Source organism: Lepus europaeus, chromosome 10 (genome assembly GCF_033115175.1).
Source record: "Lepus europaeus isolate LE1 chromosome 10, mLepTim1.pri, whole genome shotgun sequence".
Classification (NCBI taxonomy): Eukaryota; Metazoa; Chordata; class Mammalia; order Lagomorpha; family Leporidae; genus Lepus; species Lepus europaeus.
Window position 1 is genome coordinate 22106211 of NC_084836.1, and position 12445 is coordinate 22118655.

A 12445-nucleotide genomic window follows, 5' to 3' on the forward strand; every position below is an offset into this window, starting at 1 on the left:
TCATCTAAGCCCGTATGCATAATCTGAATGTATGCCCAAGGTAATATATTTAAAATGCACACCAGATTTAAGGCACAATCGAAGTGTTTCTCTGCTATAGTCAGCATGACGTATATCAGGAGGCTATATTCCCTCTCACCTGAATTGCAGAATCATCAGAACTTGAAATCAGAGTCTTCCCATCAGCTGTGAACTGAATGTGCCGTACAGTTTTCTTGTGCCCAATCCTGGACTGGAAGATTCTGTTGTTTAGAAGTTCTAAAATCTTCACAAAGTAAGAAAACCACCGAAAATTAATACAAAGAAATTAAGCAATTATACCCTAGAGATATTAAACTAAAAATAGAGCACAGAAGGCTTTACAGTTTCCAATGCATGGTGTTTTCAGCTTAACTAAAAGCAAACTAACAAATAACACACACACACACACACAAATAAAGCACTCACTAGAATGACTAGAGGCAGTAGGAACCAGCGGTCCTTCTGAGTACTCAACTACCCAGTTCCTCAAGTAAGTGGCAGTCTGGGCTCAGATTCCAAAAAGAAAATGACACTTAAAATGGATGAGAAAGGAAAAAGGAAAAGATCTTGGCTGAGACAAGCCAAGCTCTTTGTGAAGCAATAGAGACAAGGAAAGACAAAGGATGACAAGGCGGGCAGGTAGAGGAAAAGAAGACATGAGGCCAGGGCAGTTCAAAAAGAAGTCTGACAAGGGCTAAAAACTAGTACACGTTTGTCAAGTGTAGAGACTAAGAAAGTAGTAACAGAAACTCAAAAAATAATGACTTACATAAAAAAGACTTTCACAGTGCACCCTCTCTAAAAAAAAAAAAAAATAGCAAATGTGGTTGCTTTCCCCAAATTATAATATACTCAAGGAAGTACAGATTATGCTAAAACAGGCTTCAGAAATTCAAACCTAGACCACTTCTGAAAGTCTCCTCAGAAAAGAGGAGTCATATGAATGCGGCTTTCCTAGATGTGTAGAGTGGACAGCCTCACAATTCCTATGAGGAGACTGCAAGACTTGAAGCCTAGCTCTGCCACTTAATGATTTTACGAAAGTTGTGGAAGTTAAAGAGTTCAGACAGTGTCAAACAGGAATAATAAATACCTAACATCCAGGATGTTACAATTCAGTGCAAGGATCTGGTTCAATAAACACCTAATAATTGGTACCATTATTATTTTTTTATGATACTTGGCTGAATCATAAGAAATTTCCATTTTATAAGCTGAAAGCAGTCAATTATTAGTGATTTCACATGGTTCATTATATTTTATTTATATTATTTGAAAAGTTAAGGATGTGGATGGAGCATATGTGTGTTTTGTGAGTTGTTTCTAAAAACTAAGCCTTTTAAAAGATATTTATAGTAAAACAAAAAGAATGTAGTACTAACTTGGCAACAAGGCCCTTTAAGATAAATAATATACAACAGCTTAAGAAAAGAGACTGAAAGGAAAACACTAAGGTTCAGTTGAACAATAATCCTTTGCTAAACAAGCACCCATAATACACTTTTCTCTGCCCATCTTAACAAATTTTTCACAATAATGAACAAAAAAACGGGAGCAGTCATTTGACCTAGCAATTAAGTCACCCGTTAGGATGTCTGCATCCTGTATCATAGTGCTTGAGTTCGAGTTCTGGCTCCATTCCCTGTTTAAACTTACTGCTAAAGCATACCCTGAGAGGCAGCAGGTGAAGTTTCAAACAACTGGGTCCCTGCCACTCACATGGGAAACGTGAATGGAGTTCCCAGCCCCAAGCTTCAACCTGGCCCAGCCCCAGCCCTTATGGGCAGTTGAGGAGTGATCCAGGGGATAGCAATTCTGTCACTGTCTGTCTCTCTCTCTCTGCCTCTAAAATAAATATTTTAAATAAAAATAATGAAGGGCCGGCGCCACGGCTCAATAGGCTAATCCTCTGCCTGCGGCGCCAGCACCCTGGATTCTAGTCCCGGTGGGGGCGCCGGATTCTGTCCCAGTTGCTCCTCTTCCAGTCCAGCTCTCTGCTGTGGCCTGGGAGTGCAGTGGAGGATGGCCCAGGTCCTTGGGCCCTGCACCCGCATGGGAGACTGGGAGACCTGGCTCCTGGCTTCAGATCAGCGCAGCGTGCTGGCCGCAACACGCCGACCGTAGCAGCCACTTTGGGGGGGAACCAACGGAAAAGGGAAGACCTTTCTCTCTGCCTCTCTCTAACTTTGCCTGTAAAAAAAAAAAAAAAAAGAAAGAAAGAAAAAAAATGAAGAAAAACAAAACCTTTACTCTGAATCCATGCTACAATGGCCACAGCAAATATATTAAGATCACTTTCCAAAATGTTTGTCTCTACTCTGTGTAGAAGTACACAGCCTCCTCTCTATGAGGCAATATGGACTACAGAATATTTTCCTAACTCATTATGAAAATGAATCCAGGGGCCGGTGCTGTGGCATAGCAGGTTAAAGCCCTGGCCTGAAGCGCTGGCACCCCATATGGGTACCGGTTCTAGTCCCAGCTGCTCCTCTTCTGATCCAGCTCTCTGCTATGGCCTGGGAAAGCAGTGGAAGATGGCCCAAGTCTTTGGGCCCCTGCACCCACGTGGGAGACCTGGAGGAAGCTCCTGGCTCCTGGCTTCGGATCGGCGTGGCTCCAGCCATTGTGGCCATCTGGGGATGAACCAGCGGATGGAAGACCTCTCTCTCTGTCTCTGCCTCTCTCTGTAACTCTATCTTTCGAATAAATAAAATAAATCTTAAAAAAAAAAAGAAAATTAATCCAAAGTAAAATAAATATAGCTACTGCCAAAATTAATAAAGAAATAATTCCCAAAAGCCTATGTGAGAAAAAGTGAAAGTAGGAACTATGTTCTTTGAAAGACTATCATATAGAGAAAAATCTGTTTTAATGATGAATTTTATTTGTGATAAAAATAGCACTTTTATCCAGGATGGTTTTTATTCTACTTCCTTTTTGTGTCTTACACCTGATTCCATTTTTACTTATTTAGTCTTGTTAGATAAGTTAAGGAATTTAGGTGGTTAACAGATGTACTTTTTTTTAATACTCTTTTTATTTTATTTTTTTATAAATGTCTTCCATCCGCTGGTTTACTCTCCAAATGGCTACAATGGCCAGAGCTAAGCTAATCCAAAGCTAGGAGCCAGGAATTTCTTCCAGGTCTCCCATGTGGCTGCAGGGGCCCAAGCACCTCGGCCATTTTCTATTGTTTTCCCAGGCGATAGCAGAGAGTTGGATTGGAAGAGGAGCAGCTGGGACACACAAACTGGAGCCCATATGGGATGCTGGCACCACAGGTAGAGGCTCAGCTTACAACACCACAGGGCCAGCCCTGAGTAGGTGTACTTCTAACACCAAAAGTAGAACAGCAAGGACTGGTGGACAAACACTGATATTCTCAGTGAGCCCTGTCAGTACTAAAATGGAAACAACTTAAAAAATGCTCTTTGCGCCGGCGCCGTGGCTCAACAGGCTAATCCTCCGCCTTGCGGCGCCGGCACACCGGGTTCTAGTCCCAGTCGGGGCACCGATCCTGTCCCGGTTGCCCCTCTTCCAGGCCAGCTCTCTGCTGTGGCCAGGGAGTGCAGAGGAGGATGGCCCAAGTGCTTGGGCCCTGCACCCCATGGGAGACCAGGAGAAGCACCTGGCTCCTGCCATCGGAACAGCGACGCAGTGCGCTACCGCGGCGGCCATTGGAGGGTGAACCAACGACAAAAGGAAGACCTTTCTCTCTGTCTCTCTCTCACTGTCCACTCTGCCTGTCAAAAATTTAAAAAAAAAAAAATGCTCTTTGCATTGATCACTGATAGACATTGTTTGATATACATTGAGAACAGGATAACAACTAGGTAGAGAATAAAATACAAACAAACAAAGAAGCCACAAAGACAAAAAGCTTGATAAACAGCAGTAAAGGCAATCTGAAAAATACCAGAAGGATAGAAAGATTTGTTTAGTATATAAGTATACAATGCCAGCCATTTGTAATTAATTTTAAATAAATAACTGTGCTGCACGATAAGACTGAAGACTAGTTTTGAATACCTCAATGGTTCCATCTTCATCTCCAAATGCAATGTACTGAAGATGTGGACTTAGGCAACAGCAGCTAACTTGAGCTTCAGTCAGGTAATCAATCTGACCTGTTTTTCCATTAATGAGCTGATGAAAAATAAGGCACAATCAGTTATTACACTGTAAGAGCAGTTTTTGTTCTTCAGAACAGAGGCTTCAATGGGAAAAGTAAAATAAACCACAGAAAATCACCAACATAGCTCCCAGGGGAGCAATAAAAGCTCTAGCCTAGTCTCGGCAGCTGCATTTAGCACTTTATGCTTTCATTTCATTTCACTTTTGTGATTCAAATGCATTTTCATAAAATAAAACAAGCTTTAAAAGGTCTAAAAAGCAGCTGCTGTGCCCACCACCTGAGACACATCTGCCTGATTCATAATCCCACAGCTAGCTCCACACCCTGTTTTCCACTTCATCACAAAGCCCATTTTCAATAGGGCTATCATTTGTTAAAATATACTCTTCTGGAATCTTTCAAGAGGGTTGGTAAAACAGGCATGAGGCATACATTACATAAAAAGATAAATGCAAATAAAAATGCAGTGTCTAACCTCCAAATTACTAACAAAACAGCATAAATTAAAATTATTTTCTATTGGGAGGGGGTACTGGAAAAGAAACCAAAAGCATCATTTTTAAAATTTCATTTATTTATTTGAGTGACGAAAAGACAGAAATAGATCATCCTCTGGTTCACACTCTAAATGCCCACAATAACCCAGGATTGGGCTAATGCCAAGGCCCAAACCAGAAGCTGGTAATTCAATCCAGGTCTCCCACATGGGAGACAGGCTCCCAATTATCTGAGCCACCATGGCTGCCAGCTGGGGTCCACATAAACAGGAAGCTGCAATCAGAAGCCAGGTACCCCACTGAATGCAGGCATACTGTTGAGGAACACAGGAGTCTTAACCGCTGTCTCAACTGCTAGGCCAAATACCTACCCTCAAAAATACAGTGTGTGTGGCTAGATCTGTAATCCTTAAACCAAGATTATTCAATTTCATAGTCTATGCTATTGATAATTTTTTTTAATCCTACAAATAGGCATGTCCATCACTCAACCAAAATATATGGCCTGGAAAATATTTTTCAATCTTAAATCAGTTATCTCTCTCCTGGTGTCACAACCCAAAGCTGAATACGTTCCTTCTCTCAAGAATCAATTTCAAGAACTCTTTTAAGACCTTAAAAAAAAAAAATAAGGGCTGCTGCTGAGTTGCAGCGAGTTAAGCCATCACCTGGAGGCCTGGGACCCTGGCATCCCCTATCAAAGCAACGTTTGAAATCCCAACTACTCTGCTTATATGCCTGGAAAAGCAGTGGAAGATGGCTCTTGTAGGAGACCCACATGGAGTTGCAGGCTCCTAGCTTCTGTCTGGCCCAGTGTCAGCTGTTGTGACCATTTGGGGATTGAACCAGCAGATGGAAGATCTATCTCTGTCAAATAAATAACATAAATCTTAAAAAAAAGAAAAAGATGGCTTAGAGCTAAAAAAAAAAATTGTTTTGTTCACTTAAATAATTTAGCTATCTTCTAAACTCTCCCATAATCACTGACATAAAATACTTTTATAGTTAGGTGGCTTCTAAGTCTCCCAGTTATGACAATTGTTAAAGAAAGGCTGTGGGGTCGGCACTGTGGCACAGTAGGCTAACTCTGCCTGCGACACGGGCAGCCCATATGGCCACCAGTTCATGTCCTGGCTGTTCCTCTTCCGATCCAGCTCTATGCTTATGGCCTGGGAAAGTAGCGGAAGATGGCCCAAGTGCCTGGGTCCCTGCACCCACGTGGGAGACCTGGAAGAAGCTCTAGGATTCTGGCTTCAGATCAGCCCAGCTCCAGTCATTGCAGCCATTTGGGGAGTGAACCAGCAGATAGAAGACTTTTGTTTCTGTCATCTCTCTCTCTCTCTCTCTCTCTCTCTCTCTCTCTCTAACTCTGCCTTTCAAATAAACAAATAAGTCTTTAAAAGAAAAAAATAGTGCATGAAATTAATAAAGGAAACACAAGTATGAGGGCACTGACCTTGACAAGAACACTACAATGAAAAATACCCCAAGTGGAAGAATTAACTGTTAAACCCAGTTATGAGGAATTCACATCCAGTTCCACATCCTAATTCATGCCAGAAATACAGGGCATCGGGAGCCCCTAATCAACACTAAATGTACAGCACAGCTTGTACAATATAGAACACTCCATTCTTAGGGATGTCTCCTAGCCTGACTCTCGCACAGCACTTAAGGACAAGTTATGACATGCTGTAAACAATTTACAATTAGGGATCTGTCTCCTGAATTTGTCTTCTACTTTGACTATATAACTAGGTCATAGACTGTTGAAGATGAAAAGGCCCTCCCAGGTGAAGAAAGTGAGACTCAGAGAAGTGATGCAATTCACGCAGCATCAGAGAACTAGTTGATGATGAAATGTGAACTTTCACTTGGGTCTCATGAGTGAATCACCATTCTCTCCACTACACCAAGCTGAGCTCTTCAGTTTTAGAACTTGTTAAACTCTTTCTAGCCTCTGTCAGTGTGTCTCAAGCTCTTGTCATCTCTCATGACTTCTATGTCCATGCTTTCTCTCTCCTCTCTACCTCCACTACACCATCTTATCTCATTCTCACACACATATTCTTGCTTCCTACTTTTGATAATCAAATCAAGAAAAAGCAAATGCAAATAGATGGCATAAGATCACATTATCACTGCTTAACTCCTTTCCCTGGAAGTTAAAAAGGCACTTCTATAGCCCACCTGGAAAAAAGGTTCTCAAGTTGTATAATGTGCTCTAAGAGCTAATGAAAGTATCTAAAATAACATACCACAGTGAATAGTTCATAGGATCATTAGCCCTCACCTGTGACAGGTTTCTGTCCTTCCCAATCCTATACTTCTCATACAGTCCTCAGAAAGGAGGAATGCCTCACTGTTCACATAAAAACCATGCCTTGCCCCTCTTCTCCATGGCAGCTCTTAACACCTCTCTCAGCCACAAGTCACTCCACTCCACTCCACAGGCTGATAACTACAATGTTACACTACTCAATTGTTCTACTTGGGCTGGCCAACATCAAGAGTCTCTGGTGTCTGACCTTCCATAAGGTATACACTTACTCCTGCTGCCACTATCTGTAGTGCCACCATCACTTCCAGGACTTCTATGTCAATGCACTGCAACCTGCTCTGGGCTTACCTATAGATGACATTTTACTTGAGTCACCAATACAATGGTGCTAACCTGATACTGAACACCAATGCTCTGCAGGACACCTGTTCTCTCTGTTACTATTGCTCAAAGTTACTTAATAGCATTTCTCTAACAACAGATCTCTGCGACTCTTTCTCTTCAGCCAGTCATGATATACTTCCAAGGAAGGGAGAAGGAAGGAGGGTGGGAGGCAGAAAAGAAGAGGTAGGGAGAGAATATCATTATGCTCTTAGAATTGTGTCTACAAAGCAAATTGAATCTATTAAAAACTAATTAAGAATTAAAATTTAACAAAGATATACTTCCATTTATGTGTTCCACTATGTTAGGGGGCAGGGGGAGAGCAGTCTGAGTAGTGCTGTTTGGATTCCTAAGCAATATAGTTCTTCCAATTTTATTACACAACCATTTCCTTCTCAAGGACTAAGAATCATTCAATAAATACTTATATAAATGAATGAACAGGTACATGTCATTACGTATGTCAACTTCTGCTCTTACCACCTAAGTCTTTTGAATCAGACTTCTGCACTTAAAGTGACATCTGTTGTTTCAAACACTCCATCAAGGCAGAAGTTGTGGGTTAATCCACCTTTTGGGAGGCCTACGTCCCATAACAGTGTTGGGATCGGGTCCCACTTCTGATTCAAATCCAGCTTCCTGCTGGTGCAAGTACTTGGGTTCCCTGCTACCCATGTGGAAGAAAACCCAGACTGAATTCCTGCTCTTGGCTTTGACCTGGCCTAGCCTTGGCCATTGTAGGCATTTGGGAAGTGAACCAGTGGATGAACAATACCTTCCCACTCCTACCCCACGCCATCATTCCACCTTTCAAGTAAATAAAGGTAAATAAATAAACATTTTTTAAAAATCCTGTCTGGACAAGTTATGTGTTTAAAAACAAAACAAAACAAAAAGATCCTATTACCCTTCCCCTGCAAAATTACTTCCATTTGGGCTAAAACCCTGTCTGGACAAGTTTTATGTTTAAAAACAAAACAAAACAAAAAGACCCTATTACCCTTCCCCTGCATAATTACTTCCATTTGGGCTAACATTCTGTCTGGACAAGTTATGTGTTTAAAAACATTTTTTAAAAAAAGGACCCTATTACCCTTCCCCTGCAAAAATACTTCCATTTGGGCTAGTGTTGTGGCACAGTAGGTTAAGTCGCCACTTAACAATACTGGCATCTTATATAGGAACACTGGTTCAAGTCATGGCTGCTCTGCTTCTGATCCAGCTCCCTATGATTGCACCTGGAAAAGCAGCAGAAGATGGCTGAAGGGATTTGCATCCTTGCTACTACACAGGAGACCCAAATGAAGTTTCTGGCTCCTGGCTTCAGCCTCTTCCAGTTCCAGGCTTTGTGGCCACTTGGGAAGTGAACCAGAGGATAGAAGATCTCTCTCTCTCTATCTATCTTTCCCTATCTTTCTCTCTCCCTCTCTATCATTCTTTCAAATAAATAAAAGTTAATCTTTAAGAAAAAATACTGGGCTGGTGCTATGGTACAGCAGGTTAAGCTGTGACCTGAAGTGCCAACATCCCATATGGGCACTGGTTCAAGTCTTGGCTATTTCACTTCTGATCCAGCTCCCTGTTAATGGACCTCGAAAAACAGCAGAAGATGGCTCAAGTCCCTGGGCCCCTGCACCCAAATGGGAGACCAGAAAGAAGCTCCTGGTTCCTGGCTTCAGCATGACACAGCCCTGGCTATTGAGACCATTTGGGAGTGAACAACTAGATAGAAGATCGATCTCTCTCTCTCTCTTTCTCTCTCTCTGTCTCCCCACACTCTCTCCATAACTTTACCTTTCAAATAAATAAATAAATCTTCTAAAAAAAAGAAAAAAGAAAAATACTTCCATTAGTATGCTCATCTTATTTGCAGATTCCACCAGATATGATTGAATCACTATTGCAAACAAGCTCAAGTTTGTCCTCATGGTATTTCTAGACTTTCTGCAAATCAAGGAATGTGATCATATATTTGTCTTTAAAGGGCACCATTTTTCTTGAGTGATTAATGTAAAAAAGACTGTTGACATAGTTAAACTCCCAATACCCTGAGTTGTTTAGAAATGGGTGAAATGGCTGCCATCATCACTTACAAAACTGCCTTAAACTGGATGGAGCTTATGTTCAGAAACAAAATTTATATTTTTATCTTTTAATTCCACTTTTCCACAAACTTTTTGAAGTTCCTTTGTATACTCACATGCAAAAGGAGTTATTGCCTAATTTAATTCTAAATATTGGCATATCTGAACTTCAGCTCAAAACCTAGATATTTATTCAACTAATGCCTGCTGGGCACTTGTTAGTATTATGCATAATCCCATGTCTTAAAAAAAGGCAATAAGAAAAATTGTAGGGGCCAGCACTGTGGCGTAATTGGTGAAGTTGCCACCTGCAATGCCAGCATCCTATATGGGTGCCGGTTCAAGTCCCGGCTCCTCCACTTCCAATCCAGCTTTCTTCTATGGCCTGGGAAAGAAGTGGAGGATGTCCCAAGACTTTGGGCCTCTGCACCCATGTGGGAGACCCAGAGGAAGCTTCTGGCTCCTGGCTTCGGATCGGCACAGCTCCAGCCATTGTGGCCAATTGGGGAGTGAACCAGCAGATGGAAGACCTCTCTCTCTCTGCCTCCTCTTCTCTCTCTGTGTAACTCTGACTTTCAAATAAATAAATCTTTTTGGCCAGCGCCGTGGCTCAACAGGCTAATCCTCCGCCTTGCGGCGCCGGCACACCAGGTTCTAGTCCTGGTTGGGGTGCCGGATTCTATCCCGGTTGCCCCTCTTCCAGGCCAGCTCTCTGCTATGGCCCGGGAAGGCAGTGGAGGATGGCCCAAGTGCTTGGGCCCTGCACCCGCATGGGAGACCAGGAGGAAGCACCTGGCTCCTGGCTTCGGATCAGCACGATGCATCGGCCGCAGCGGCCATTGGAGGGTGAACCAACGGCAAAAAGGAAGACCTTTCTCTCTGTCTCTCTCTCTCTTACTATCCACTCTGCCTGTCAAAAATAAATAAATAAATAAATAAATCTTTTTAAAGAATTGTGAATTACGAATTCAACTAAAACCAATTTTTTTAATTATTTGCTTAAAAATACTCACTTGTAGACGTCTTACATCATCAACCGCAAGGACCATCACTTCACTTTCTTGAAAAACAACATCTACTTCTTGTTTTAATACTATTGCAGAGTTCTTACATACCTTCTTAGTCTCCCAGACCTGATTAAGAGATAAAGAAACTAAAATAAGATAACCATCTGTTATCAGCCCATCCTCTGAGATAATGTAAAGATATATCAATATCTTAAAGCAAGATACATACGATGCTTCACAAGTAAAATACTTATGATGATAGAAAATTTTCAATTATTATATTCAAAAGAGTAAATATTTATTATTCATTAACACATTCTACAGTAAGAAGTGGTTAGTATTAACAGCTATGGGCTTGGGGCCAGCTCTGTGGCATGGAAGGTTAAGCTTCTGTCTGCACTGCCAGCATCCCATATGGACACTGGTTCAAGTTCCAGCAGCTCCACTTCCAATCCAGCTTTCTGCTAATGTAACTGAGAAAGCAGCGGAAGATGGCCCAAGAATTTAGGCCCCTACACCCATGTGGGAGAGTGGAAGAAGCTCCTGGCTCCTGGCTTCAGGCTGGCAGAGCCTCAGCCATAGCAGCCATTTGGGGAGTGAACCAGCAGATGGGAAGATATATCGATATCTCTCTCTCTTTCTCCCCACTCCAATCTCTTTCTGCCTTTCAAATAAATCGATCTTAAAAAAAAGAGGGGGGGGGAAATGGAGGGTATGGGTCCAGGGCTAGCACTGTGGCATAGCAAATAAAGCCACCACCTAAAATGCTGGCATTCTGTGTGGGTGGTGGTTCATGTCCTGGCTGCTCTACTTCCAATCCAGCTCCCTACTAAGGGCCTGGGAAGGGCGGTAGAAGATGGCCCATGTGCTTGGACCCTGTCACCCACATGGGAGACCTGGAAGAAGCTCCTGGCTCCTGACTTCAGCCTAGGTCTGCCCTGGCCCTTGCAGCCACTTGGTGAGTGAAGCAACAGACAGAAGACCTCTCTCTGTGTAACTCTGACTCTCAAATAAACAAATCTTTAAAAAAAAAAAAAAAAAAGCAGCAGCAGCAGCTATGGACTCAAGGGTGGGTATTCAGCCCTAAGGTTAAATGTGCTAATTAAGACCCTTGCATCTTGCATCAGAGTCTCTGGGGTCAAGACCTAACTCCAGATCCTGATTCCAGCTTCTTGCTAACATAGACGGTAGGAGTCAGTGGATGATGGCTCAAATGAACGGGTTCTTGCCAACCACATGGGAGACCTGGATGGTGTTCCTGCTATCAACCTCAGCTGGCTGCTGCATACATCTGAGGAGTGAATCAGCAGATAGGACTGCTCTCTTTCCCTCTGTCACTTAGTCTTGCCCTCTGTTTCACTCTCTAACTCTCCCTGTCTCTCTGCCTCTCAGATAAATAAACTTAATTAAAAAGGAGAAAAAAAAAGAGTTTTGGGCTCTGGAGTCAAAATGTCTCAGAATGAATTCTAGCTCTACCTAAAATTTTAACTTTGGGCAGGCTACTTAGTCCAGAGCTGCTTCTCAAACTGTATGACACCCGTCTACAAGATAAAAGGCTTACACCAAAAGATAAATCAAGTCTATCACTAAACATGCCATAACAGTATGCTTAGTGATACAGTTTGTTCTTTTTTTAAATAACATTTTTTTGTGTATTCACTCACACTCCTTGAAACTGACACATTAAATAGCACTGATTTTTCTGAACCTAATTTTTCTGTGCCTGTTTCCTTAGTGGTAACAAAGATTGCTGTAACATTTAGTAAATTAATACATACTCATATAAAGTACTTGTACAATATCTGGTTTATAGCAAATACTAAATAAATTTTAGCTGCAATTTGTATAAGACATTATATTAGATGCTATAGGGACCAACCTGGATGACTGAACTCTTCACTTATAACCCAACATATATAAATAAGGGAAACAGTGCAATGTTGGAGTTAAGGAGTAAAGAAAATCTGTACTCTACTTCAAGTCAGAATGTGATACACACCATTGGAAATTAACACAGACGTATACAGCATTAAAGA

At 41.9% G+C, this 12445-nt stretch overlaps 1 protein-coding gene across 4 annotated transcripts in view; it reads right to left on the reverse strand.

The window, feature by feature from the left end:
- The window catches only part of APAF1 (apoptotic peptidase activating factor 1), a 109859-nt gene that overhangs the window by 18145 nt on the left and 79269 nt on the right, over positions 1 to 12445 (reverse strand). For all 4 annotated transcript variants that reach the window (XM_062203074.1, XM_062203075.1, XM_062203076.1 and 1 more), the window contains 3 exons: positions 10416 to 10535; positions 4051 to 4167; positions 140 to 265 (listed from right to left, as the gene is read on the reverse strand). In XM_062203074.1, the coding sequence (XP_062059058.1) occupies positions 140 to 265; positions 4051 to 4167; positions 10416 to 10535 (363 nt within the window). The remainder of the gene's footprint in view (positions 1 to 139; positions 266 to 4050; positions 4168 to 10415; positions 10536 to 12445) is intronic.